This window comes from Cetorhinus maximus, chromosome 34 (genome assembly GCF_964194155.1).
Source record: "Cetorhinus maximus chromosome 34, sCetMax3.hap1.1, whole genome shotgun sequence".
NCBI lineage: Eukaryota > Metazoa > Chordata > Chondrichthyes > Lamniformes > Cetorhinidae > Cetorhinus > Cetorhinus maximus.
The window spans coordinates 831,247-858,394 of record NC_135912.1 but is presented as its reverse complement, the minus strand read 5'-3'; the positions used below and the strand labels follow the sequence as shown (position 1 = coordinate 858,394).

Below are 27,148 nucleotides of genomic sequence, written 5' to 3'. Positions count from 1 at the left end.
GCCGACAGTGCAGCACTCCCTCAGTACTGACCTGCCAACAGTGCAGCACTCCCTCAGTACTGACCCTCCAATAGTACACTCCCTCAGTACTGACCCTCCGACAGTGTGGCACTCCCTCAGTACTAACCCTCTGACAGTGTGGTGCTCCCTCGGTACTGACCCTCTGACAGTGTGGTGCTCCCTCAGTACTGACCCTCTGACAGTGTGGCACTCCCTCAATGGCGCCACTGGGAGTGAGCGTCTGCCTGGACTATGAGCTCAAGTCTCTGCGTTTCCTACATTGCAACAAGGACTCCACTTCAAAGAAAGTACTCCATTGGCAGTTAAGTGCTTTGGGAAATCCCGAGGTTGTGAAAGGCGCTACAGAAATGCAAGGGCGTACGGGGGTGCGGAAAGGAAGAGGCAGCAAAAGAATTGCAAATATAAGGTACATCCAATCAGTAGAATTTATACAAATATAAGCAGATCTTTCAGATTTTATTTTAATTTTGAGAAGCAATTTCAGTAACAGAAACTAGGTCATGTGGAATTGTTACACAAGATGCAACGAGCACGTGTGGTGAACGGGCCTACAATCCAGATCAGCGTTTCAGACAGCAAAAACACAAACAAGCAGTTTCCTAAAATAACTGCGCCCCTTGCTCATCCTGTCACCTGACCCAGCTCACAACCAGAGCTGCCACACCAACACTGCTCAGCACAGTTCTCACAGGACAGCTGCACTCAGCTGGGAAACTCCCTGCCCACATGCAGGCCTGAGAGATAAAAAAAAAACCATGTACTCTACCCGCAACTCCCGCCTCACCAACGTTCACTTCTGAATGTGCTGACTCATTTGAATGGATAGTCCCCAGGACATTGGCACCCATCCACAATCTTAAACATTCACTCCCTCCCCTACCGACGCACAGTGGCAGTAGTGTGTACCATCTACAAAGATGCACTGCAACAACTCACCAAGGCTCCTTAGACAGCACTTTCCAAACCCACGATCTCTACCACCTAGAAGGACAAGAGCACTAGATGCATGGTAACACCACCACATGCAAGTTCTCCTCCAAACCACACACATTCCTGACTTGGAAGTATATCGGCCGTTCCTTCACTGTCGCTGGGTCAAAATCCTGGAACTCCCTCCCTAACAGCACTGTGGGTGTACCTACACCACATGGACTGCAGCGGTTCAAGAAGGAAGCTCACCACCACCTTCTCAAGGGGCAATTAGGGATGCATAATAATATGTGATTATATGCCAGTGACGCCCACATCCTGAAAATTAGTGAAAAATTCTCTCACGTCCTGTGGGATCTAGCATGATCAACTATTAGCAAATGTTAACAAAGTATTCAGTACCAGTGATGGGACAATTACATCCCTTACCCAATATCAAAGTTAATGTACTTTCCAGCAGGAGTCCTGGATTGGGCGCAGGTTTGATCCCTGGTCTCTGCTGAGCTCTGTTAGTGTCAGTGCCACATAGCTCAACACAAAATCAATCCTAGGCTTCTGCTCCTGATTGATGACCAGGGACTCCTGCTAGGAAGTGGACAACTCTGAATGTGGACAGGGTTAATGCTGAACACAAACCCGGGGGCAGGGGGAAGGTGGGAAGCAACCCTGGGACATTATTTTCGATAGGGCAGTGTACATTGCCTTTAACCATATAAACCAGGTGTCAACCGGGGCTTAGTGGGTAACACTCTCACCTCCAAGTCAGAATGCCATGGGTTTAATTCCTACTCCAGAGACTCGAGGCCATAATTCAGGCTGACATTCCCAGTGCAGAAACTAGGGAATGCCGCACTGTCAGACTTGCTGCCCTTCAGAGGAAACACTAAACTGAGGCACCTTCAGGTGGACTTTAAAGATCCCAAGGCACCATTTTGAAGATGAGCAGGGGAGTTTCCCCCTGTGTACTGACAAATATTTACCCCTCTATCAGTATCACTAAAATCAGATGATCCAGTCATTATCATATTGCTGTCCATGGGATCTTCCTGTGTGCAAATTGGCTGCCAGATTTCCTACACTACAACAGTGGCTACACTTCTAAGAGCACTTCATTGGCAGTAAAGTCTTTTGGGAAGTCCTGAGATCAGAAAGGTGCTATAGAAATGCAAGTCTTTCTTTCTTTAGAAGTTAAAAAGATAAAAGTTTAATTGTTTAGTATTGCTGAAGAGTGAATGACTCTGTGGGATACTAGCCAGTAGGTAGTTGAAGTTGGCCAGCTCTTGCTGTGGAAATAGTTTCAGAGACACTTACTGCCCTGGCAATGACTCCTTTCATTGTCCCAGAGAGGGCAGCTGCCATGCCAAAGCGTCCATTGTTCAAGATGTTCATGGCCACTTTAAACCCACTGCCAACCTCTCCCAAAACATTCTCCACAGGCACCTTAACATTGTCAAAGTGCACCTCTGCTGTATTTGACGCTTTAATCCCCATCTTCTTTTCCGGTGGGCCACTGAAATGCAAGTGCACAAAGACAGTGAGTTCTCGGCAGACATTAGTGGTGACTACAGACAAAGATAGAGAGTACTTACTTAAGAAGTCATGTTAAACCTGTATAAATCTTTGCTTAGGCAGCAACTGGACAGTTCTGTGATGGGCACTGCACTTTAGGAGAGGTGTCAAGGCTTGAGAGAAGGTGTAGAGGATATTTACTGGAATGATGCAAATGATGCAGGGGAACTTCAGTTAATGTGCAGAGACTGGAGGAAGCCAGGATTGTTCTCCTTAGAGCAGGGAAGGTTAAGGGGAGAGTTAATAGAGACGTTCAAAGTTATGAGAGGTTTTTGATAGAGTAAATAAGGAGAAACTGTTTCCAGTGGCAGAAGGGTTGGTAACAAATTGAAGGATAATCGGCAAAAGAGGGGGAGATGAGGAGAATTTTCTTTCACCCAGCAAGCTGTTGCCTGAAAGGGCGATGCAAGCAGATTCAATAATTAAATAAATACCTAATGAAGGAAAATTGTCAGTGGTGTGGGGAAACAGCAGGGGGCGTGGGACTAATTGGATAGCTCTTTCAAAGAGCCGGCACAGGCAGGATGGGCTGAATGGCCTCTTCCTGTGCTGTATTATTCTATGCCAGAACTGCTGGTGACAGAGACATTTCACTTAATTTTGAATCATGTCGCCTGGACCTTAAGCCAATGACACTCTGGGATCTTCAGTTGCCACGACTGGAATTTTCTCAACGCGTTCCCAATCACGGCGGCCCCATGGAGCTGGTAATCCACTGTGGCCGTCTGAGGCTTGGGCAGGAGGAAGGGAGGTCAACTGACCACTGCCACTGTGCCAGGTTTCCTCAGAGGCCGTTCTTTTCAGGATCACTGTTGGAAAAATCTTGTGTGTGGGGTTTGAGTCTGGACAGAAATTATAACGGCGATCACTTTGAAAGAGTCGGTGCATTCAGGAGTGGAGCAGAGGGGTGCTAATCAGTGGGCGTGTGATTACCTCTGGCAAGTTTACACAGGCTGTTTGAATTATAAATGGGGACACAGGTATGGATAAAATTAACGGAAACACACGCACAGATGACTAGTGGCTAGTGAGCGGCACACTCGCTCTGAGTTAGAAGGTCCTGTGTTCGAGTCCCACTCCAGAGACTTGAGCATAAAATAAAGGCTGACACTTCCAGTGCAGTACTGAGGGAGTGATGCACTGTCGCAGGGTCTGTCCTGAGGGAACGCCGCTCTGTCGGAGGGTCTGTCCTGAGGGAGCGCCGCTCTGTCGGAGGGTCTGTCCTGAGGGAGCGCCGTGCTGTTGGGTGGGTCAGTACTAAGGATGTACCGCACTGTCAGAGTGTCAGTACTGAGGGAGTACTGCATTTTTGAAGATGCCTTCATATGGATGAGATGTTAAACCAAGACCAACAACACTGCCCTCTCAGGTGAACACAAAAGATCCCATGGCCACTATTACGAAGAAGTGCAGGGTAGTTCTTCTCAGCGTCCCGGGACACTTAACCAACACCACCAAAAACTGAATACCTGGTCATTGTCATATTGCTGACTGTGGGATCTTGCTGTGTGCAAACTGGCTGCCATCTTTCCAACATTACAACAGGGACTATGTTCCAAAGAAAGTACTTAATTGTCTGTGAAGTGTTTTGGGACGTCCTGAGGATATGAAAGGTGCAATCGAAATCCTAGTTTTTTCTCTATGACCGATATATTACTAATTGATCTCCAATGGCCTTGATGCTCAATGCCAAGTGTGACATTGAGGGTTAACAAGATTGAGGGGGAGTGATGCTTAGAGTGGGATGTGCAGGTGTCTTCATCACTTTCTGTTTATATTTCCATTCTCAATCCCTGTTTAAATTGTGCATTGTTTTAGCACCCTCCTGCCAGTTGTGGGGGGAGTCGGGGTGGGGTGGGGGGGGCGTGAAATATTTTGCTGCAGGGAGGGTATGGTTACAGTGTGACATGTTTACGTAGCATGGGTGCACTGTAAATGTTGGCACAGGAGGTTAGAATGGAACATGTTGACTGGGTGTGTGCACACAGTCACAACCTATTACATCCACATAGATTAAACATGCGCACAATTTACCTTGTCACTCCACCGAATCCCCTCTCCACAATGAAGGTGGTGATTTTGTCCTTTACTTTACCAGTGGCTTCGTCCGTCACTGACGTTTTTGCAAAGACGGTGAAGATATCTGCCAGGCCACCATTACTGCCAAACCACATAGATGAGAATACAGAGTTACTGTCACATTCATATACGCTGGGGCTGTAACCAAACTTTTTAAAACAAAGAGCTTTAGATGGTTCATCAGGGATGTGATAACCCAATGGTGACAATACTGGAGACAGGGAGTTCATTCCCAACCGTAGCAAATCATGAAACAAAGGCCCATATCTCATTGGCAAAATAACAGCGAGTTTATGACACATGCCATCATTAATATGCACATCGGCCAGCAAGTTCACCGTAGATTAGATACGCCATGATTCATGAATCATCAGAATTTGCTGGTTGATTTGCACTGTTCACCCTCAACCTCCATGTGAATTTTGTGAAGTTACTGGGGATTAGTGCATTAATTGCCAATGAAACTCTCCACAGGAAGCTAGAACTCGTACTTAACAGCGCAAGTACTCTGTTAATGATAATTGTTAACACAATACTAATCAAACTCTCCACCCCAGAAAGGGATCAATTTAAACAGTTCAATCTCATTCCTGCAGCTAATAAGTTCTTCTTATAAACGTAAAACAAATTACATTTCAAATTTAATTTTTTCCTTTCTCTCCCAATTCAATCTTTCTTTCCCTCTCTTTCTGTACCTGAATGTGACTCTAATTTACCCAATTCCATCCTCTGTCCATCCTCCACTTCTTTCTCAATCCTTAATCTCATTGGTTAATAGACTCGTAGAAGTTTACAGCACAGAAGGAGGCCATTTGGCCCACTGTGTCCGTGCCCAAAGATCTGACTACACTAATCCCATTTTCCAGCGCTTGGCCCATAGTCCTGGAGGCTATGGCAACACAATTGAATATCTAAATACTTTCTAAATGTTATGAGAGTTTAAGGAGATAGACTGTTGGTCCTGTCATTTACTGGGGCCCCAGAAGCCCTGATTCTCTTGCCCTGCTATTGTCAGTCGCACTTGCAGCAATTTACAGTGTAAAAGATTTTGAGGTGAAGGGTGACGGAGTCCAACTGGGTTCATCGCGAGATGTCCCCCTCCAGCATACATATTTTTCTACTCTCCCTTCATTACTCTTGTGTCAATCTTCAGTCTGTATCCTTTAGTCATCAATTCACCAATGGGTGAAGAATATATTCTACTATTTAATTTCTCATCACTATCTGTATTCATTTCCATATGAAAAGGAGGAAGCCATTCAGCCCCTCAAGCCTGCTCTGCTGTTAAATGAGACGCATCCTAACTCTGTCCACCTGCCTTAGTTTCAATACGCTGGGCTAGCTAAAATCTACAAATCTCAGATGTAAAATTAACTGGACCGGCTGGGGGAGAGTCCTATATACCTACCACCCTTTTGTGCAAAGAAGTGTATCTGCGTTTAACGACAACTCACCACTCTGCCAGGTGACCCCACCCCCGCCATACCTGATCCAGATTTTGCCCCCGTTAAGGATGTAATATTTTCCGCAGTTGCTCTTGACGGCTGTGGTTTTGATAGATGCAGCATCTGACCCGCTTGCAGGCTCAGTCAGACAGAAGGCAGCGATTGTTTCACCTGGGGAAAACAAACTTGCATTTAAACAACATCTTTCATCACCTCAACACGTCCTAGTGCACTTCACAGCCAATGAAGTAGTCACTGAGGTAGCGTAGGAAACACAACAGCCAATTTGCATACATCAAGCTCCCATAAACAGCAACGGCAAATATATCCTTTCTTAGGTAAGGAGACCAAAATTGCACACAATACTCCAGGTGCGGTCTCACCAAGGCCCTGTACAGCTGCAGTAAGACATCCTTGCTCCTGCACTCAAGTCCTGTCACAATGAAGGCCAACATACCATTTGCCTTCTTAACTGCTTGCTGCACCTGCATGCTTACTTTCAGTGATTGGTGTACAAGGGCACCCAGGTCCCTTTGTACATCAACATTTCCCAATCTTTCACCATTTAAATAATACTCTGCCATTCTGTTTTTCCTACCAAACATCCACGTTTATCCACGTTATCTTGCATCTGCCATGTATTTGCCCACTCACTCAACTTGTTTAAATCGTCTTGAAGCCTCTTAACATCCTCCTCTCACTCACATTCCCGCCCAGTTTTGTGTCGTCAGCAAACTTGGAAATATTACATTTGGTTCCCTCATCCAAACCATTGATATATATTGTGAACAGCTGAGGCCCAGGCACTGATCCCTGCGGTACCCCACTAGTCATCGCTTGTCACTCCAAAAAATACCCATTTATTCCTACGCTGTTTCCTGCCTGCTAACTAATTCTCAATCCATGCCAATTTATTACCCCCAATCCCGTGTGCTTTAATTTTACACACTAACCTCTGATATGGGACTTTATCAAAAGCTTTCTGAAAATCCAATTACATCACATCCCCTGGTTCTCCCTTATGTATTCTGCTAGTTACGTCTTCAAAAAACTCCATTAGGTTTGACAAACATGATTTCCTCTTCATAAATCCATGTTGACTTTATCTAATCCCGTTGATATTTTCTAAGTGTCCTGTTATCACATTCTTTATAACAGACTCTAGCATTTTCCCTACCACCCATGTTAGGCTAATAAATCTGTAATTCCCTGTTTTCTCCCTCCCTCCTTTTTAAAATAGTGGGGTTACATTTGCCACCCTCCAATCTGCCAGGGCTGTTCCAGAATCTACAGAATTTTGGAAGATGACAACCAACACATCCACTATTTCCATTGCCACCTCCTTTAGCACCTTGAATGTAGATTATCAGGCCCCGTGGATTTATCAGCTTTCAGTCCCATTAATTTCTCCAGCACTGTTTTTTCAATAATACTAATTTCCTTCATTTCCTCCTTCTCACTAGACCTTTAGTTCCCTGGTCTTGAGTGTTGTTAAAGCTACACTCATCCAGGCAAGTGAAGAATATTCCATCACACTCCTGACTTGTGCTTGTAGATGGTGGACAGGCTTTGGGGAGTCAGGAGTTACTCGCTGCAGAAATCCCAGCCTCTGACCTGTGTTTGTAGTCACAGTATTTATATGGCTAGTCCAGTCTAGTTTCTGGTCAATGGTGATCCCCAGGATATTGATAGTGGGGGTTCAGCAATGGTAATACCATTGAATGGCAAGGAGTGATGGTTAAATTCTCTCTTGCTGGAGATGGTCATTGCCTGGTATTTGTGTGGCACGAATGGGGCTCAAACCCATGACTTGAATCTAACCCCGTGCTGCACCTGTCCTGTCAGAAGATAAGTGTCACCCAGGAAGCCATGAGTAACAACAGATGGAATAATTTTATTCAAACTCTCCCAGGACAGGTACAGCACGGGGTTAGATACAGAATAAAGCTCCCTCTACACTGTTCCCATCAAACACTCCCAGGACAGGTACAGCACGGGGTTAGATACAGAGTAAAGCTCCCTCTACACTGGCTCCATCAAACACTCCCAGGACAGGTACAGCACGGGGTTAGATACAGAGTAAAGCTCCCTCTACACTGTCCCCATCAAACACTCCCAGGACAGGTACAACACGGAGTTAGGTACAGAGAAATGCTCCCTCTACACTGTCCCCATCAAACATTCCCAGGACAGGTACAACATGGGGTTAGATACAGAGTAAAGCTACCTCTACCCTGTCCCCATCAAACACTCCCAGGACAGGTACAGCACGGGGTTAGATACAGAGTAAAGCTCCCTCTACACTGACCTCAACACACTTTTCTGCCTTCTAGGAACTGGGTTTCATAACAGACTCTTACACAGATAGCAGAGAGGAGAAACCTCACTTTGGAATGGATTTGAAACCCAGTCTATAGAGGTGAAAAACCAGGGTCTCTCCATCTCCCCAATCCCCAAATGATGAAATGCCAGTCCCTCTGCCCTGTGCCCAAACTGCTCAATGCCGTATACCTGTAGCCAGCTTCGGAAGGTACTTCTTCTTCTGGGAATCGTTTCCAAACAGGAGAATCCCTTTAAAACCGATGGATTGGTGAGCACCCAGAGTGATCCCCACACCTAGGTCATGCATGCCAACAATCTCGACCAGTCGAGCGTACTACCGAACAAAAAACAGCATTCAGATTCCTTAAGTGTCGGGTCACCACCCCACCCAACTGACCCATGCAATAACTCCACTTGTCCACATGATAGCCCTTGCCTCAGTGAAGGGCTGTGTCCTCCCACACACTGGCCTCTGGTTTCTCCATCCTCTGGTGAAGTTTTGGCTCTCACCTTTGCTCGGCAGGTTCGAGGGTACGTGGGGCTTCCAGAGAGAAAAAATGGGCTCCCACCATCCTGCAGAGTCTTACAGCACCAGAGGAGGCCATTCACCCCATTGTGTTTGTGTTGGCTCTTTAAAAGAGTTATTCAATTAGTCCCTCTTCGCCTCTTACATCATTGTTCTGCAAATTTTTTGTTTTAAGTATTTATCCAATTCCCTTTTTGAAAGTTTCTGTTGAATCTGCTTCCACTGCCATTTCAGGAAGAGCGTTTACTCACTGTGTAAAAAATCACTTCTCATTGTTCTTTTTCCAATTATTTTAAATCTGTGTTCTTCAGTTACTGACGCTACCACCACTGGAAACAGCTTACTTACTCTATCAAAGCCCTGCTAATTTTGATCGCCTCTATTAAACGTTCCCTTAACTTTCTCTGCTCCAAGGAAAACAACGCCAGCTTTTCTAGTCTCCCCATATAACTGCAGTCCCTCATTTCTAATCGTCGCTTGGTCATCCAGGACTTGAGTGTTGCTGAAAAAAACGATGCTGTTGAAGCTTTTCATCGTGCACTCATCAGGACAGAGACAAGAATACCAAATTTCAAAGGGATCAACCATGTATACTGAATGAGAAAAGGGTGCTTTTTAAAAATTAAACACAAGCGCAGGGGACAATTGTTCCCTGGTGCATTCTCCACTGCAATGCCTTGACCAATCAGAGTTGACTTGTCAACCAATCAGCACCCTTTTCTCATAACAGTATAACTTGTTGCTCTTTTTGAAATTTGGCATTCTTGTGTCTGTCCTGACAAGTGCAAGAGGGAAAGCTTCGACAGCATGTCTCTTCCCTCATTTCTGGTATTGTTCTTCGAAATCTCCGCTCACCCTCTCCAAGGCCTTGACATCTTTCCGAATGTCTGATGTCAGAATTATACACACTACTCCAGTTGAGGCTTCCCCAGTGTGTATAAAGGTTTAGCAGACTCTTGTTCTTGTATTCTATGCCTCTTTTCTAAAGTCAAAGATCACGTATACTTTTGTGAACAATTCCAGCTTCTCCATTCTCTCCTGAAATCCCTGGTACCATCCTAGTAAATCACCTCTGCGCCCTCTCACATGCAGATCTATAGTCACTTGAACGAGCTGTCCGAGAAGCAGCTCATGCCACTGGTAACTGCAAGATGGGCTGAGAAAATTTTACAGCGTACAACAGGCCCAGGAGGCAACAAGGAAGTTACCAGACAATTGTGCACTGTTTCTCCAGAAGTTTATCTGAAAATCAGGGAGACGGAAAAATAAAATGTAATAAATCAATTCTCCACTCAGGGATGGGAGGGCAAGGCGTAGGAAGAACTGCAATCCTCACTCCTATTGTATATTGGAGAGGTGAGTGCACACTATCTTTATTTCTGAACAGTCACAAATGCAGATCCTACTGAAATATTTCACTTAATTTGCAGAGAGAAAAAAGTTATTCAGCTGGAGTACTGCCCTCTAATGGAGAGCATGACATCCCATCAGAGATACAGCTTACTGATGAGAGAACGCAGCTCCTTCAATGGCTTGGTGAGTACACGGGCCGTGTTGTGTGGTACAGAACAATGCGTGCTGTGGGTCTCCGTCTGTGGTCTCTGCTGGGATACTTGTTGCCAAGAAAAGGAAGGCAGCGAGACAATTATACTCGCCCTCAGCCCCCTGTGTGTTACGAAAGGGTGGAGAAAAAGGGATAGGTAACAGACCAGCCAGTGAACTCTGTCGGATTCCTGTCCGGTGACCCCCTCCCCCAAGCCCAGGTAAAAAGTGGGTGAGCGGGTATTGGGTGGGGACATAGCTGACCTCAGCGCTAAGGCCCCAAGTGGTTGAATATCTCTCTGATAATGCATCCCAGGAGGAAGGAGGCCATATCAACCCCTCCAACCTGTTTCACCATTCAATTACATGGTGGCTGTAATAACTCTGCCTACCAGTCTTAGCTCTTCAGCCCTTAATAGCCTCGTCCAACAATCAATCAATCTCAGTTTGGACATTTCCAGTTGATCCCCAGCCTTAACAGTTTGTTTGTGGGAAGAGAGAATTCTACATTTCCACACCTCTTTGTGTAAGAAACTGTGTACGGTCTGGAGAGGATTAAAATACCCCATTGTGGAGAGAAAGTTACACCCTTGCTGCTGATGCCTGTACATGTTGCCCCTCTCTGGTTTACCTGCGTGTTGGTGAGTCCCAGTCCCCCAAGCTCAGAGGACACCTGCAGACCGAATGCCCCCATCTCCTTCAGGCCTTCCATTGTGCTGTCCTCCACTTTCTCCAGAGAGTCGTTGGCTGCTGGGTCATTGACCTCCTGTGGGGAAAAGGATCAAGATGCACATTGGAACGTTTGTTTGTACCCTGCCCTACCGAGCCCTCGCAAAGACTTAGCCAACTTCAGAACGCAGGAAGGCTGCCTCAAGCTGCAAACGCCATGGGGTGGTTTCCCCATTGAGCAGCAAGGGTGATGAAGTGAGTCTCAGAATGCAGGACAGTGCCAAGGTCAGATAGGGTGGGAGTGGAGAGGAGATGAAGCAGGCAGTGCTGCTTAGGTGGCACTAGGGGCTGGCATGTGGACCATAGAGATTAAGAAGCATGAAGAGTTGCACAGTTTGAAGACCTGTGGAGGGCAGAGGTGGACAGAGTAGACATGACAGGTTTTAGCACAGGGAGTATGAAAAGCGTATAGGGCAGAGTATTTGGAATATAGAAAGAGCAAGAGAGTAAAATTCAGGTAAGTGATGACCTTCCTAACACAGGAGGATGAGAATGATTTGGCTAAGAGCCCCCCAAATAATGAGAAAGCAAGGAGAGTGAAACAAGAGAGGAAGAGGATTCCAGAGCTTGGGGCCCAGGCAGCTGAAGGCTGGGTTCAAACCTCCTACATCCTTTGCCTGCAGTGGTTTTATGCAACATCGAGCATGGGGCAAAACTCAACGCAGCAAGGGTCAACTAAACTGGCAATCAGTCCGAGATTGTGCAGCATGGCCGGAACAGGACTTCCAGCTGCAGCGGCGAGGGAGGTTAGGTAACGTCAGAGTTAGGTTTTCAAAAACCGCATACCAAAAGAGGAGGTCAAGGCTGAGGGGAGGGAGGGGGGTTACTTATAGAATGATACAGCACAGAAGGAGGCCATTCGGACCCTGGTGCTTCTGCTGGCTCTCTGAAAGAGCTATCCAATTAGTCCCACACCCCACGGCCCTGCAGATTTTTTCTCCTTAAAAGTATTTATCCAATTCTCTTCCGATCATTACTATTGAGTCTGCTTTCAGTCCAGATCACAACTCGCAGAGCAGAAGAAATGTCCCCCAATGGTGCCAATTACTTTAAATCCGTGTCCCCCTATTATTAACAACTTAGGTTTATTGTTACGAAGGTGTAAATGGAGATCTAATCCACATCTGGTCTTGTTGTACCAGTTCTGGCAGTGCTCAATATTCCCAGGCCAGGTATGAAGTACAAAATATTTAATTCCCTACTGCTAACGAACTTTACCTTGAGGAATTAAAAGCAAGTTTAAAACAGATAGAACTTGCTCTCAGAATTAACTAGTAAATGACGAATCCAGCAATCTATAGCTAGGATTCCCCAATCTACCGCAGGGTTCTAGGTTGATTGTGCAGGTAAAGTTCGTTCTCCAGCAGCTGCCGGCACCAGGGACAAAAGCAGCACCTTCCCCAACACTGCCATCAGAACTCGGAAGTTCACATCAAACTTCTCTGCTCCGTCCTTTCAGCTGCCAATGGTCGGTTGTTTATTTCTTTTAGTTCAGACGTTGAGTATTCTCTGCCCGTCTGTCTCTGGGAAATGGATGCAGCGCCAGGAGGGAGAGGGAGGGAGGGGGGCTGAATGCCCTCTGCTGGTGGACTCCAGACCTGCAGTGTCAGGCAAGGAGTGCCTATTTGTGATTAGAGAGATGGGGCAGAAATTGGGATAAAATTTGACGGATGGAGTATATAATGTGGGAAAATGTGAGGCTGTCCACTTTGGCAGGAAGAAGAGAAGAGAAGAGTGTTATTTAAATAGAGAGAGACTGCAGAATGCTGCAGTGCAGAGGGCTGTTGTACTTGAATCACAAAAAGCCAGCATGCAGGGACAGCAGGTAATTGAGAAAGCAAACAAAACGTTGGCCTTTATGGCAGGGGTGATGGAGTACAAAAGTAGGGAAGTCTTAGTGAGACCGTACCTAGAGTACTGCATGCCATGTCGGCCACCTTACTTAAGGAGGAACATACTTGCATTGGAGGCAGTTCAGAGAAGATTCACTTAGCCAATTCCTGAAATGAAGGGGTTGTCTTATAAGGAAAGGTTGAGCAGGTTGGGCCTGTACTCATTGAAGTTTAGAAGAATGATAGGTGATCTTATTGAAACGTATATGATCCTGAGGGGGCTTGGCAGGCTGGATGCTAAGAGGGTGTTTCCCTTGAGGGAATCTACAACTAGGGAGCACAGTTTCAAAATATGGGTATCCCATTATACACAGAGATGAGGAGGAATTTCTTCTCTTAGAGGGTTGTCAGTGTTTGAAATTCTCTCCCCCAGAGAGCAGTGGAGGCTGGGTCACTGAATATATTCAAGGCTGAGTTAGACAGATTTTTGATCAAGAAGGGACTCAAGGGTTATGTGGGAGGGGTGAGCAGACAGGAAAGTGGAGTCACAGCCACAGATCAACCATGGTCTTACTGAATGGCGGAACAGGCTCATGGGCTGAATGGCCAATTCTTGCTACTGCTTTTTTTAATCTTATGAGAGGGAATGTATGATTCAGTGAGATGGAGAGAGGGAGTGTAATGGTTGTGGGAGCAATGTGGCGATGCAAAAGTATGCGAATGCCTGGTGGCTTTTTGTCCAGCTGTATTAACTTACCTGGAAAAACTTGCTGACTGGTCCCACTAATTCTCGGAGAAACTGCTCCTGCTCATCACTCAGAACTGTACAAACACAATCAAGGAGCATCGTTAGTTTAGCCTCTCAATGAAGGAGAAAAACTCTACGCTTACATTTTGAAAAACTCGTCTTTCCTCTCTTTCTGCTCCTCCCCCCATCACCCGAAGACCCCAGTTCATGCTGGGTGGTGCCCACTAATCATTAATATGTACATCATCAGGTGTAGTGCAACACAAGGAGTGTCAAAGAGCTGTCATAACCTGTCCTGATCCTGTCCCCACACAACACAGGAATGAAAGGAGACCATTCAGCCCCTTGAGCCTGTTTTGCCATTCAATTGAGATCACGGCTGATCTATATCCTAACTCCATCTACCTGCCGTATCCTTTAATACCCTTAGCCAATAAAAATCTGTAAATCTCGGTTGCAAAACCTCAGTTTTCAATTGACCCCCCACCCCACCTCCCAGCTTCAGCAGCCTTTTGGGGGAGAGTGTTCCAGATTCCCACTGCCTTTTATGTGAAGAAGTGCTTCCTGACATCACCCCTGAACGGCCTGGCTCCAATTTGAAGCTTCCACCCCTTTGTTCTGGACTCCCTCATAGCACCTCCTCCCCACCACACCCACTGCCCAACCAAAAGAAATAGTTTCTCTCTATCGACCCGATCAATTTCTTTAATTCTTTTAAATATCTAAGAACAGTTCAAACCCATATCTCTTCCATATAATGAACAAATTGTAATAAACGTTGAACCCTGTTAACCTAAAGTCTCTAAGCTAATGATCAATGTGTTATTTTACTCTGCTCTATCATTTTTTAAAAATATTTTACTTGAAATGATCGATTGTAAAAGTTGCCTCAATTCAGCTCATGGCCAGCACAAAAGTTGATTTTCAAATAAATAAACCTTTGTCATCAAACCCCTTGATTGGATCACCCCCTAATCTTCTATACTTGAGGGAATATAAACCTAGTCTGTGTGACCTGTCCTCCTAATTTAACCCTTTTAGAGCCAGTATCATTCTGGTGAATCTGTGTTACATCCCCCTCCAAGGCCAATATCTCCTTCCTGAGGTGCAAAGCCCAGAACTGAACCAATGCCCGGCAACCGCTTGGATATCAACAGACCGTGGCGAGTACATCTTTGTCCTGGTTAAGGAAAATTCCTCAGTCGTACCGGAGGGGAAGGGGAACACCTGCTCAGTTTGGAACTGCCCCCGAAACATGTTCACAGCAAACGACTTGGATTCCTGTAGTGGCAAGATGAGAAAAAGTTTTACCCGATTTTCTCCTCTGACATGTTCACTGTGCCCCACCATCCGTCATCACCAATGGGTTTGCCCCCTCCCCCCACAACCCACCCCCGCACCCCCCCCCCCAACGACCTCGTCCTCTCCTGCTGCTTTCATCCCATTCCAGAGGTGCCACTCAAATCCTCAGGCCCTTTGACCAAGTTAACAGATTTGGTTTGCAGGCGCTACCAGAACCGGGCGCTGGTTCCAGCCCCCAGCAAACGTCCCCAACTTTTTTTAGCAAAGCGTAACTGGGCAGGGATCAAGGGCTGAAATGTCACGGGGCTCAGGGAAGGCAAAGAAAGCCCTGCATTTCTATAGCAGCCTTTCGCCACCTCAGGAGGTCGCAAAGCGCCTCGCAGACAATTAAGCACTTTTGGAGCTTAGGCACTGTTGTAATGAAGTTGTGCACAACTAGCCATGTGACAATGACCAGATCATTGTTTTCAGTATGTTGATTGAAAGCTAAATATCGGCCCAGGAAGAACTCTCATGCTCTTTTATGAAATAGTGCCCTGGGGTTTTACCCACTTGGCAGGTAAGAGAGGGCATGGGTTTAATGTCTTGAGGCCACAGTCAGATCAGCCATGATCTTACTGAATGGCATAGGTCTCAAGAGGCCAAATGACCAATTCCTGCTGCTATTTCTTATGGTGTTATGTTCAGATACACAAAGAACTTGGTAGAAACGTACCGTGCCGACCATCTTCTTGTCCGTTGTGGTTTTTGTGGTGTCAGTTGCTGTTTTCTCCAGTACCACCTGATGGAAACAAAAGCAGGGGGAGGGGAGGTAAATAAGGGAATTAAACACAATCAGCTAAAGTGGACACGCCTGGCATGTTATCTGAGAACTTGTAAAAGCTGCTTAAATCCATGTGTTCCGCTCCTTTCACAGACTGTGTACAATCCACTCAGGGGACTTTACCCCAGTGTTTTATCCTGAGGGAAGGTTTCGCAAAGTTTCTCACTAACCTCCCAGCCATCTCTATACGTCCAGGGCTAGTTCAATTCCTTGCCCCGATACATTCATTGTCCCAGCAGCTCAGGAAGCATCATGTTCCACATGGTCCTCAATCATCCTTCTCAATGTTGCTCCTTCAAACTCTCAATCCTGTTCCTGCCCAGCTAATCGATTAATCCGCACACTGCCGGCTGCTTTATCCTGGGGCAGAATTTTCTGTCTGGCGGGGGGGGGGGGGGGGGGGGGGTGGACGCGTGCAGGCGATTGGGTCTGTGCCGCCATTTTACACGGGCGGGCCAACTAAGGCCCGCCCAGCGCATTTCCCGACTCTCATGGATAGCGGGAGTGTGTGGGCTGTGGCGGCCACGCACAGACCACCGGGTCCAATGGCGGCCCGGCAGTCTGTTTAAAAGAAGGCCTGGCAGCCTCCTGTAGGCTGCTCACAATGGCCAGTGCTAGGCTGCAGCAGAGGGGTTCGGGTGAGCGGGCCAGGCTGGAGGGTAAGCCAGCGGCGGGGGGGGCCAGTGCACCCCTCGTTTTCCTGATGACTGCCTTGCGGCCCCCCCCTCGGGGAGGTGTTGGTCCCCTAGGATGGGAGGAGGAGGCCCCCCCACATGACAAAACGTGCCTGGGAGGAGGTGGCAGAGGTGGTGAGCTCCCGCGACGTGGTGCGGCGCACCTGGATCCAGTGCCGCAAGCGCTTCATCGATTTGTTGCGCTCTGGCAGGGTGAGTACCATGTTGGCAATGGGCATTTAACCCAGCAGGTAGCCTTACCCTCTGCGCCCCCCACCTCCCTCCCCGAAGTCTTAGTGTCGTGACTGCATTGAATCATCGGCGGCATTTTTCCTTTGCTGGGTGGGCAAGCAGATAGTGCCCATGCTGAGGTCAGCCTGAGTGGGTCATGGGGAGATGAGTTTTCCCCCGCAGCGTGTGTTGATCTGAGTCCCACATGACTGGTTTGGGGGCAACCTGGAGGAGTTGCACCTGGGCAGAGACTCAGAACTCCAGGACATGTCCTGGTCAGGGTGATGAGATGGTGGAAAGGGAGCTTCAAGGTGGCGTGGCAAAAAACCATCTGCTGCCCTCTATGCTGCACGTGCTTGCGCCTCCTAGCTATGGGAGGAAATACCATGAGGTTCCTAATGTGATGTAGACAGCATGTGTCCAAGGGGGCAGTGGGGGGTGGGGAGCAGGCCCAGCATCTTTGAGTGATCGGCTGCAGCGGGGTGAGGAGGCACTGGAGGCCTGATATGTCTCACTCTGGTTGGGGTGTGCCTTGTGCGAACAGAGTCCATGTGCAATTTGCCCTAATCAATGCTCTTCTTTTTCAGGAGAAGAATGCACAGAATGCAGCCAAGCGTGTGAGGCTGGAGGCAGCCAGGCACAGATCTCCAAACTAAGCCGCTTCGAGCAGGAGGCCCTGGAACTGGAGATGCGCCAGGCACCCAGGTCTACTGGTGTCAGTGAGGCTGGGGTGCCACTGCCAGGTATTTATGCCCAACAGTGAGGTCAGCATTGTCCTCCCAACAGCCATAGCACTGACAATTAGTTATTGTTGCAACATTGCTGGACCATTGGTTCTGGAAGGTTGAGCGCATAATGAGCCAGGGGGGGACAAGGATGAACTTTGTCATTGTCTCCACGTTAACTGATGCACTGTCCTTGTTCTTCCTTTTAGCATCATCAGAGCACGGCCGTGAGGAGGAGCAGCAGATGCCCCCTCTCACACCTGAGAGTCCTGAAGTCTCACCTGTGTCACACCATTTCTGCGAGGCAGGCACCAACGCAGATACTAGCACCTCGGTGGGAATTAGAACAACGACTAGTGTCCGGGGCACATTGGTAATGGCACTTCACAGTCGCTGGAGGAGCTGGCAGAGACAGAGAGTGCCCATGACGCCAGCAGTTGGAGGACTGCAGGGGACCAGGCATATGCTCAGTCGGTGCCTGATGATGTGTCTCTGGAGTTGTCTGTGATGCAGCAGGTACAGGAAATGCGGCCGGGTGTGTGGGAGCATCTGGGGGTGGAGGAGTCCATGCGGACAATTGCCGAAGCAAAGAGCCACATGTCCAAGCATCCTCCATGATGAGAGTGGCGACTCTCGTGGAGAGCCTACTCCAGGAGACCCACCAGGGCTTCCTGGGGATGCGCTCTGACCAGCAAGCTCTCACATCGGCATTGACCTCAGATGGTCAATGACCTCACCAGCTGGGAGATGGTGTGGGCATCAAGCTTCCCAGCTTGTTGCCCATCCATCCACGGTGAGCAGGGAGGTCCGAAGCGACCTACGTTGGCGCAGCTGGTGCCTGGCATCTCTGCGGGCTCCTCTCAGGGCGCTCCAGATGAGGGCGGCAGCTCCTCCGCCCCTCTGCCAGTGACCGTTTCATCCGGTGAGGCTGCGACGACTGGGGAGATGCCAGCTGTAGAACAGGCAGCTCCCTCCCAGGCAGGGCCAGCACAGGCTCCACGGGCCAGAGGACGACATTTTGAGAAGACCGATGGCTCTCTCCACCACAGCCCTTGTGGTGCTCTGGCTCCTATTGTACCGCTGCTTAGCTTCTGTTCTTGGATGGCGGAGAGGCATCATGAGCCACCTTCTGAGGGGATAGCCCTTGTCACCCAGCAGCCATCCATCCAGCCCGGCTGGAGCACTGAAGAGCCCCGGCACCTGGGAGTGTCTGACGATGTAGGCGTCGTGGGAGCTGCCTGGGTACCTTGCACAGACTTGTAGAATCAGCATCCTGTGATCACACACTATCTGCACGTTCATGGAGTGGAAGCCCTTCCTGTTGACGAAGGCACTGGGCTCACCTGCTGGCGCCTTGATGGCCACATGTGTACAGTCTATAGCACCCTGGACGCGGGGGAAGCCAGCAATGGCCGCGAAGCCTGTGGCTCACTGTGTCTGACTGGCCTGGTCCCAGTGGAAGTGGCTGAACAGAGCGTCTGTAACCTGCTTGACACAAGTGTGGACAGCTGATTAGGAGACACCACAAAAATCACCTGCTGATCCCTGGAAGGAGCCAGAGGGATAGAAGTTGAGGGCAACTGTGACCTTCAGAGCATGGGGTGTCCGCCCACACAGTTAGCGGGTATCTCAGGCCCAATCATCTGACAGACGTAGTTGACTGTCTCCCTTGAGAGTCGGAGTCTCCTTCAGCATTGCATCTCAGACATATTGAGGTAGCTGCTTCGCCGCCTGTATACCCTGGCAACAGGATAGTGGCGTCTTCTGCGGACCCTTCCACTTTAGACTACTTCTTGGCCCTGCACCCCTTGTGCCTGCACCTGTCCTCCCAAAGGTGGCTCCCCTGGAGGCTGAATGTGCACTCCTGGCCTCCTCCCCCTTCTAGCCCTCCCTTCCTCCTCAGAGGAACTGCCTCCAGTGGACAGATCAGCTCCCATTCCCAGGCTAAGGGAAGGCTTCCCGAAACCTGCAGGCCCGGAAACGATGCCTCACTACAGAGTGCTGACCTGAAGGTTAAGAATCCAGAAGAAGCAGCTGGGATACATTCTGAAGTACTGCAGATCACACAGGCAAGTTTGAAAAACTTTCACCAATAAATACTTCACAGAGCAGATTCACAACCCCACTGAGCCCTCTTATCCTACCCATGGATGAGGTTAATACAAATGTCTCCTATCCCGTCTGCCCGTTGCGTCCGCGAGCCAACCCGAAGATCGCACGGGCGCCGAAAAATTGGCGTCGATTGAAGACTAAAGGGCCTTAAGTGGCCCGTTAATTAATGGCGCGCGCGCATTGGACACCATCGCGCACCCGCCCAGCGAAATATCGCGATGGCGCATGGTGATGTCGGGACACTCGCCCAACGTCACCGTGCGTCATTTTACTTGCGGATGTGCGGGGCCCGGGGTCAAACGGAAAATTCTGCCCTTGGTATATGTTCCACATCTTTCACTACTCTGTATGGGGACCTTTAATCTGGTGTCATACTTGGAATCTCCAAAAACTATGCAGGCCTGTGTCCTAACTCGCACCAAGTTGGGTTCACCTCCTCTGCTCGCTGGCTTACATTGGTTTCTGATCTGGCAATGCCTCGAATTTAAAATTCTCATCCTTGTTCTCAAATCCTTCCGTGGCCTCACCTCCTCTCTACCTCTGTAACCTCCTCCCCCACAACGCTCCAAGATCTTTGCACCCCTCCAATTCTGGCCTCTTCAGTATCCCCGATTTCAGCTGCCCGGGCCCTAAGCTCTGGAACTCTCTCCCATTAAACCTCTCTCCTCCTTTAAGATGCTTCTTAAACCCTCCTCTTTGACCGAGCTTTTGGTCACCTGTCCCTCATATGTCTTTGTGTGGCTCTGTGTCAAATTTTGTTTGCAAACGCTCCTGTGAAGTGGCTGGGGAAGTTTTATTCTGTTTAAGGTGCTATCTAAATGCAAGCTGTTGTTTTGTTTTGTACACAATCACTGTCCAAGTTAACTAACCTCCATACGTTGATATTATGCTGCATATCAATAGCCTTTTCACATTCCTTCTCAAATTCCCCTACCTTATGAAATCCATCTCAGTTCGAGGAGTCTCTGTTAGTACCACAATCTAGGAACTACCCTAACTGCTGTCCCCTACAGAGCCTTCCAATGCACCCACGTCCATTCAGAGAGCGATTTCCCAGAACATTCCAGTTGTGGCCTGGTCCACGCTCCCACCTGATAGATGAACTCGTTTGTGTTCACAGTTTTAATGAACAAAGATGCTGTTTTGAAAGAAGCTGTGCTTGGTGACGTTTGGGAGCTGCCAACAATATATTATCTCAAATTAATCGTTATTTTACATGCTCAAGCATTTTAAATCGCACAAAGGGCAGTCAGTTATTGCCAACACGGCTACTTTAGTGATAATGTGGCGCTGATCCGGATAAGTTCTTTACCCAGAGAGCGCTGAGAATGTGGAACTCGCTACCACATGGAGTGGCTGAGGTGTAGATGTAGTGTAGTGCAGATGTATTTAAGGGGAAGCTGGATAAACACAAGGGCGGAAGGAATAGAAGGATATGCTGACAGGGTGAGATGAAGAGGAGGCTTCATGTGGTGCAGAAACACCAGCATGGAGCAGATGGGCCGAATGGCCTTTTTCTGTGCTGTCATAGTGTGGAACCATCAACACATTCTGTATTCACTTTTACAATTTGCTAACCGCCCTCAGGAGAAGCAGAGAGTTTGCATTTTAGTTGGCCTAGTACATTGCTCGTGGTCACTTTGAAGGGTACAAGTCTTTTCATGTACCGGAAGGGACAGAAACCTCAGGAATTCACGGTAGAGTGAGTGACCACATCATTTCAGGCAATGATTTACAGGCTGGTCTTCCATGTAACCCTGTTTACATCAGCAGCTTCAAGGGTAAACATTGACATAGCCAGAAATGGTAAAGACTGTAACTTGCAAAATAGGTGTGTAATTGGCAAATGAACTTCAGTTTAGATTAAGTGTGAGGTAGTGCGCTTTGGAGGAAGAATAAGAAGGACACAACATGCTGGTTGGAAAATGTGTCCAAAAGGGGTCGAGGAGCAGAAGAACCTGGGGACACAGACAGACCAATCATTGTAAGTTGCAAGACATTAATAAAGCCTTAAAAAAAAAATCAAATCAGGCACTGGGATTCATTTCTAGAGGAACTGAATGAAAAGCAGAAACCCGTTTCAAACCTTGCTTACACCACACTTGGGAGTACTGAGAGCAGTTCAGTTTTCCATATCAAAAATAAGGATATGGAGGTTGGGTGGGGGGGGCACTGTAGGAGGTGCAATAAAATTTTCTAGAATGATAGCAGTACTGAGAGGTTCTCCACTTCAGGGAAATTTGAATAGAGTGGTGCTCTTTTAGGAAAGAAACAATGGAGGGATAATCTAACCAACCACTCCCTAGGTAAAGAGGCTTCTCCTGAATTCTATATTGGATTTGTTCGTGACTATCTTATATTTCTGACCCCTGGCTTTGGTCTTCCCCCTCTCCCCACCAAGTGGAAATATCTTTCTGACATCAACCCTGAACGGCCTGGCTCCAATTATATGGTTCTGCCCCCTTATTCTCCACTCTCTGCACCAGAGAAAATAGCTCTTCTCTCTCTACCATATCAAAACTTTTAATCACATCTTGCATTTATATAGCACCTTTAATGTGGTAAAACATCCCCAGGGGCTTCACAGGGAAGATTAACAAATTTTGACACTGAGCTACATAGGGAGATATTAGGGACAGGTAACCAAAAGCTTGGTCAAAGAGGTAGGTTTTAAGGAGCATCTTAAAGGAGGAGAGGTTTAGGGAGGGAATTCCAGAGCTAAGGGCCCCAGGCAGCTGAAGGCCCAGCTGCCAATGGCGGAGCGATGGAAATCAAGGATGCTCAAGAGGCCAGATTTGGAAGAGCGCAGAGATCCCGGAGCATTGTGGGGCTGGAGGAGGTTAGAGATAGGGAGGGGGTGAGGCCAGGGACAGATTTGATAAAAAGGATGAGAACTTTCAAACTGAGGCACTGGCAGATCGGAAACTAACGTAAGTCAGTGAGCACAGAGGGTGAACCAGACTTGGTGCGAGTTAGGACACAGGATAGCTTAGATTTTGGAGATTCCAAGTATGACACAAGATTAAAGGTCCCCCTACAGGGAAGTTAAAAATGTGGAACATATACCAGGATAAAGCTGCCAGCAGTGTGTGGATTAATAGATTAGCTGTGTAGGAGCAGGATTGAGACTTTGAAGGAGCAACATTGAGGAGGATGATTGAAAACCACATGGAGCATGGTTGTAGGCTGGTGGAGGTTACAGAGATAGGGAGGGGAATGAGGCTAAGGAATGATTTTAATACAAGGACGGTAAATTAAAAATTAAGCTGCTGCTGGAACGTGAGCTGGTGTAGATCAACGAGCGCAGAGTAACTGGTGAAGGGATCTGATTCAGGTTTGATTGTGGGCAGCAGAGTTTTGGATGAGCTGAAGTTTCTGGAAAGCAGTAGGTTGGAGGGCAGCCAGCACAGCACGGGAATAAAAAAAAAAGTTACAACCCAAGTATGGGAGGACAGAATGTGTAATTGTACTGTTGGGTACTTCATCTCTTTTTTAAAAAGGACCAATTGAAGTGGACACAGTGTGAGAAGCTCACACGCCCACCATTCCACTTCACAGGGTTTACACTGACATCACTAATTACAGCTGTGAGACTTTGCTAACATTACACACAGGAGCATGGCAGGAGAGAGTTCAGATAGAGGATGATCCAGAGACCTGACCAGCCGAACAAGCAAGGAACACAGTGTTAGCACACGTCTATAAAAAGAGCCCCACCCCTGATTTTCAGCTCTTTGAAAAGGGACCTGCCTCATCCAGTTCAAAATAATGTTTGGACTTTGAAAATTCTTTAGGCAAATGGGGTCTCCAACACACAGTGCAGGTAGTAGAATAGCCCACACCAAACTGGCACCAATTTGCTAATGCCAGGCACTAAAATAAAAATATAAAAGCATAGTATTACTTAAACAGAGAACGGCTGCACAATTCCGAGCTGCAGAGGGATCTAGGTGTCCAAGTGCATGAGTCACAAAAAGTTAGTATGCAGGTACAGCAAGTAATTAAGAAGGCTAATAGCATGGTATCCTTTATTATGAGAGGAATTGAACATAAAAGTAAGGATATTATACTTCAGTTATACAGGGCATTGGTGAGACCACATCTCTAATATTGTGTACATCTCGAAACATACAAATTGCAAAAAATGGGTTGACAGCTGTTTCAAGTTTCCCCCTGGAATTTGAGCAGCTCAGCCTTTACCATCGGCTGTGTCATAATAACGTCCACCCGAGAGGACAGACATGGCCTCGACTTAGTGTATCATCTAAAAGACAGCACCTGAGCAATGAGCTGGAAGTGCCCCTGGGCAAGGGGCTTGTGTCTCTGGAATGGAGCCCAGTACCTTGACTCAGAAACAAGTGCTATTCACTGGGCCATGGTTGATACCAGGTAGAAATGGTGAATCCAGAACAAGGACGTGCCAGTTAAGACTATGAAACAGCAAATTCAGAGAAGTTATTCTTCACAGAAGGACTGATGAACATTTGGAATGAACTGCAGGGTCAGAGAATGGAGGTAGCTAAATTTGCAGATGACACAAAGATAGGTAGGAAAGTATGTTGTGAAGAGAACATGAGGAGGTTGCAGATGGATATGGATAGGTTGAGTGAGTGGGCAAAGATCTGGCAAATGGAGTTTAATGTGGGAAAATGTGAACTTATTCATTTTGGCAGGAAGAACAAAAAAGCAGAGTATTACTTAAATGGAGAACGGCTGCATAATTCTGAGGGATCTAGGTGTTCTAGTACATGAGTCACAAAAAGTTAGTAAGCAGGGAGAGCTAGTAATTAAGAAGGCTAATGGAATGCTATCCTTTATTACGAGAGGGATTGAACATAAAAGTAAAGATATTATGCTTCAGTTACGCAGGGCATTGGTGAGACCGCATCTCGAATACTGTGTGCAGTTTTGGTCTCCTTATTTAAAGGGAGATGTAAATGCATTGGAGGTGGTTCAAAGGAGGTTTACTAGATTGATACCTGGAATGAGTGGGTTGTCTTATGAGGAAAGGTTGGACAGACGGCTTGTCTCCACTGGAGTTTAGAAGAGTGAGGGGTGACTTGATTTAAGTATACAAGATCCTGAACGGCCTTGACAAGTTGGATGTGGAAAGGATGTTTCCTCTTGTGGGTGAGTCCAGAACTAGGGGGGCACTGTTTTAAAATTAGGGGTCACCCTTTTCGGACAGAGATGAGGAGAAATTTTTCTCTCAGAGGGTTGTGCGACTTTGGAACTCTCTGCCTCAGAAGATGGTGAAAGCGGGGTCATTGAATATTTTTAAGGCAGAGATAGATTCTTCTTAGGCAAGGGAATCAAAGGTTATCGGGGTTAGATGGAAATGTGGGAATTGAAACACAAACAGATCAGCCATGATCTTATTGAATGGCGGAGCAGGCTCGAGGGGCCGAATGGTCTACTTCTGTTTCTATTTCTTATGTTCTTATGTGGAAACCCTGGAAAGAGTTGGACGAATGACGGGAGAACGTGGCCTGTATTCTCTAGACTTTAGAAGAATGAGAGGTGATCTCAATGAAGCAACCAAAATTCTTACAGGGCTTGACAGGGTAGATGCAGGAAGGATGTTTCTCCTGGCTGGGGATTTAGAACCAGTGGACACAGTCTCAGAATAAGGGGTAGGGCATTTAGGACTGAGATGATGAAGAATTTCTTCACTCAGAGGGTGGTGAATCTTTGGAATTCTCTACCCCAGAGGGCTGTGGAGGCTTGGTCATTGAATATGTTCACGACAGAGATCGATAGATTTCTACATATTAAAGATATCAAGGGATATGGGGAAAGTGCGGGAAAATGGCTTTGAGGTAGAGTTCGGCCACAATCTAGTTGAATGGCGGAGCAGGCTCGAGGGGCAAATGGCCTACCCCTGCTATTTCCTATGTTCCAATGGGATCATTTTGAGTGGAGGAGGTAACAACACAATGTTTATTTTAGAACCCATCGTCATACCAGTCAGTCAGTCTAACCTTGGTGGTGGGGAAGTTACTAGAAAGAGTTCTGACTTGGAGAGACATGGATTAATCAGGGATGGTCGGCATGGATTTGTTAAGGGAAGGTCAAGTTTGACAAATTTGATCGAATTTTTTGAGATAACCAGGAGTTGACGAGGGCAATGCATTTGATGTGGTCTACATGGACTTTAGCAAGGCTATTGACAAGGTCCCTCATGGCAGACTGATCAAGAAAGGAAGTGCCCATGGGATCCAAGGCAAAGTGGCACGTTGGATCCAAAATTGGCAGGAAGCCGAGGTGATGGTAAAGGGATGTTTCCGTGACTGGAAGTCTGTTTCCAGTGGGGTTCTGCAGGGCTCGGTGCTGGTGCCCTTGCTGTTTGCGGTGTACATAAATGATTCGGACTTAAATGTAGGGGGTATGATCAAGAAGTTTGTGGATGACACGAAAATTGGTAGGATGGTAAATAGTGAGGAGGATAGCCGTAAACTGCAGGAGGATATCAATGGACTGGTCAGGTGGGCAGAGCAGTGGCAAATGGAATTCAACCTGGAAAAGTGTGAGGTAATGTACTTGGGGAGGGCTAACAAGGCAAGGGATTACACTATGAATGGTAGGATCCTGGAAAGTACTGAAGATCAGGGGGACCTTGATGTGCATATCCACAGACCCATGAAGGTAGCAGGGCAGGTAGATAAGATGGTTAAGAAGGCACATGGGATACTTGCCTTTATTCGTCAAGGCATAGAATACAAGAGCAGGGAGGTTATGCTGGAGCTGTATAAAACGCTGGTTAGGCCACAGCTGGAGTACTGTGTGCAGTTCTGGTCACCACATTATAGGAAGGATGTGATTGCACTGGAGAGGGTGCAGAGGAGATTTACCAGGATGCTGCCTGGGTTGGAGGGTCTGAGCTATGTGGAAAGATTGGGTAGGCTGGGGTTGTTTTCCTTGGAGCAGTGAAGGTTGAGAGGGGACCTGATAGAGGTGTATATAAGATTGAGGGGCATAGACAGGATGGATAAGAAGGCACTTTTCCATTAGCAGGGGGGTCAATAACCAAGGGCCATAGATTTAAGGTAAGAGGCAGAAGACTTAGAGGGGAGTTGAGGAGAAATTTTTTCACCCAAAGGGTGGTGGGACTCTGGAACTCACTGCCTGAAAGGGTGGTTGAGTCAGAAACTCTCATAACATTTAAGTATTTAGATATTCACTTGCGTTGCCATAGCCTCCAGGGCTGTGGGCCAAGCGCTGGAAAATGGGATTAGTGAAGTCAGATCTTTGTTGACCGGCACAGACATGATGGGCCGAATGGCCTCCTTCTGTGATGTAGACGTCTATGAGTCATACTGTAACTCATCACTCAATTTGTCTCCATTTATTTCTCGACGCCTAAATGGTCAGAATGCCCAGACTCATCCTGTCTGCTTTTCCTCTCTTGCTTCCAAGAAAATGCAGGAGCTTTACTGCATCCCCCATTCTCCCTCTTTAACCTCCCTTCTTCATGTTCCATCTCCGCTCTCCCTCCACCCTCTTTACCCTCTCTCCATATCTCCCATTCCCTCCCTCTC

The 27,148-nt window shown here is 47.4% G+C and overlaps 1 protein-coding gene across 1 annotated transcript in view; it reads right to left on the bottom strand.

Annotated features, from left to right (window-relative positions):
• The window catches only part of acadvl (acyl-CoA dehydrogenase very long chain), a 66,555-nt gene that overhangs the window by 21,450 nt on the left and 17,957 nt on the right, over positions 1–27,148 (bottom strand). Inside the window, exons 3-10 of the mRNA XM_078533751.1 lie at positions 15,761–15,826; positions 14,952–15,024; positions 13,753–13,817; positions 11,066–11,200; positions 8,556–8,700; positions 6,086–6,215; positions 4,555–4,680; positions 2,263–2,461 (exon numbers count right to left, since the gene is read on the bottom strand). Of these exons, the coding sequence (XP_078389877.1) occupies positions 2,263–2,461; positions 4,555–4,680; positions 6,086–6,215; positions 8,556–8,700; positions 11,066–11,200; positions 13,753–13,817; positions 14,952–15,024; positions 15,761–15,826 (939 nt within the window). The remainder of the gene's footprint in view (positions 1–2,262; positions 2,462–4,554; positions 4,681–6,085; positions 6,216–8,555; positions 8,701–11,065; positions 11,201–13,752; positions 13,818–14,951; positions 15,025–15,760; positions 15,827–27,148) is intronic.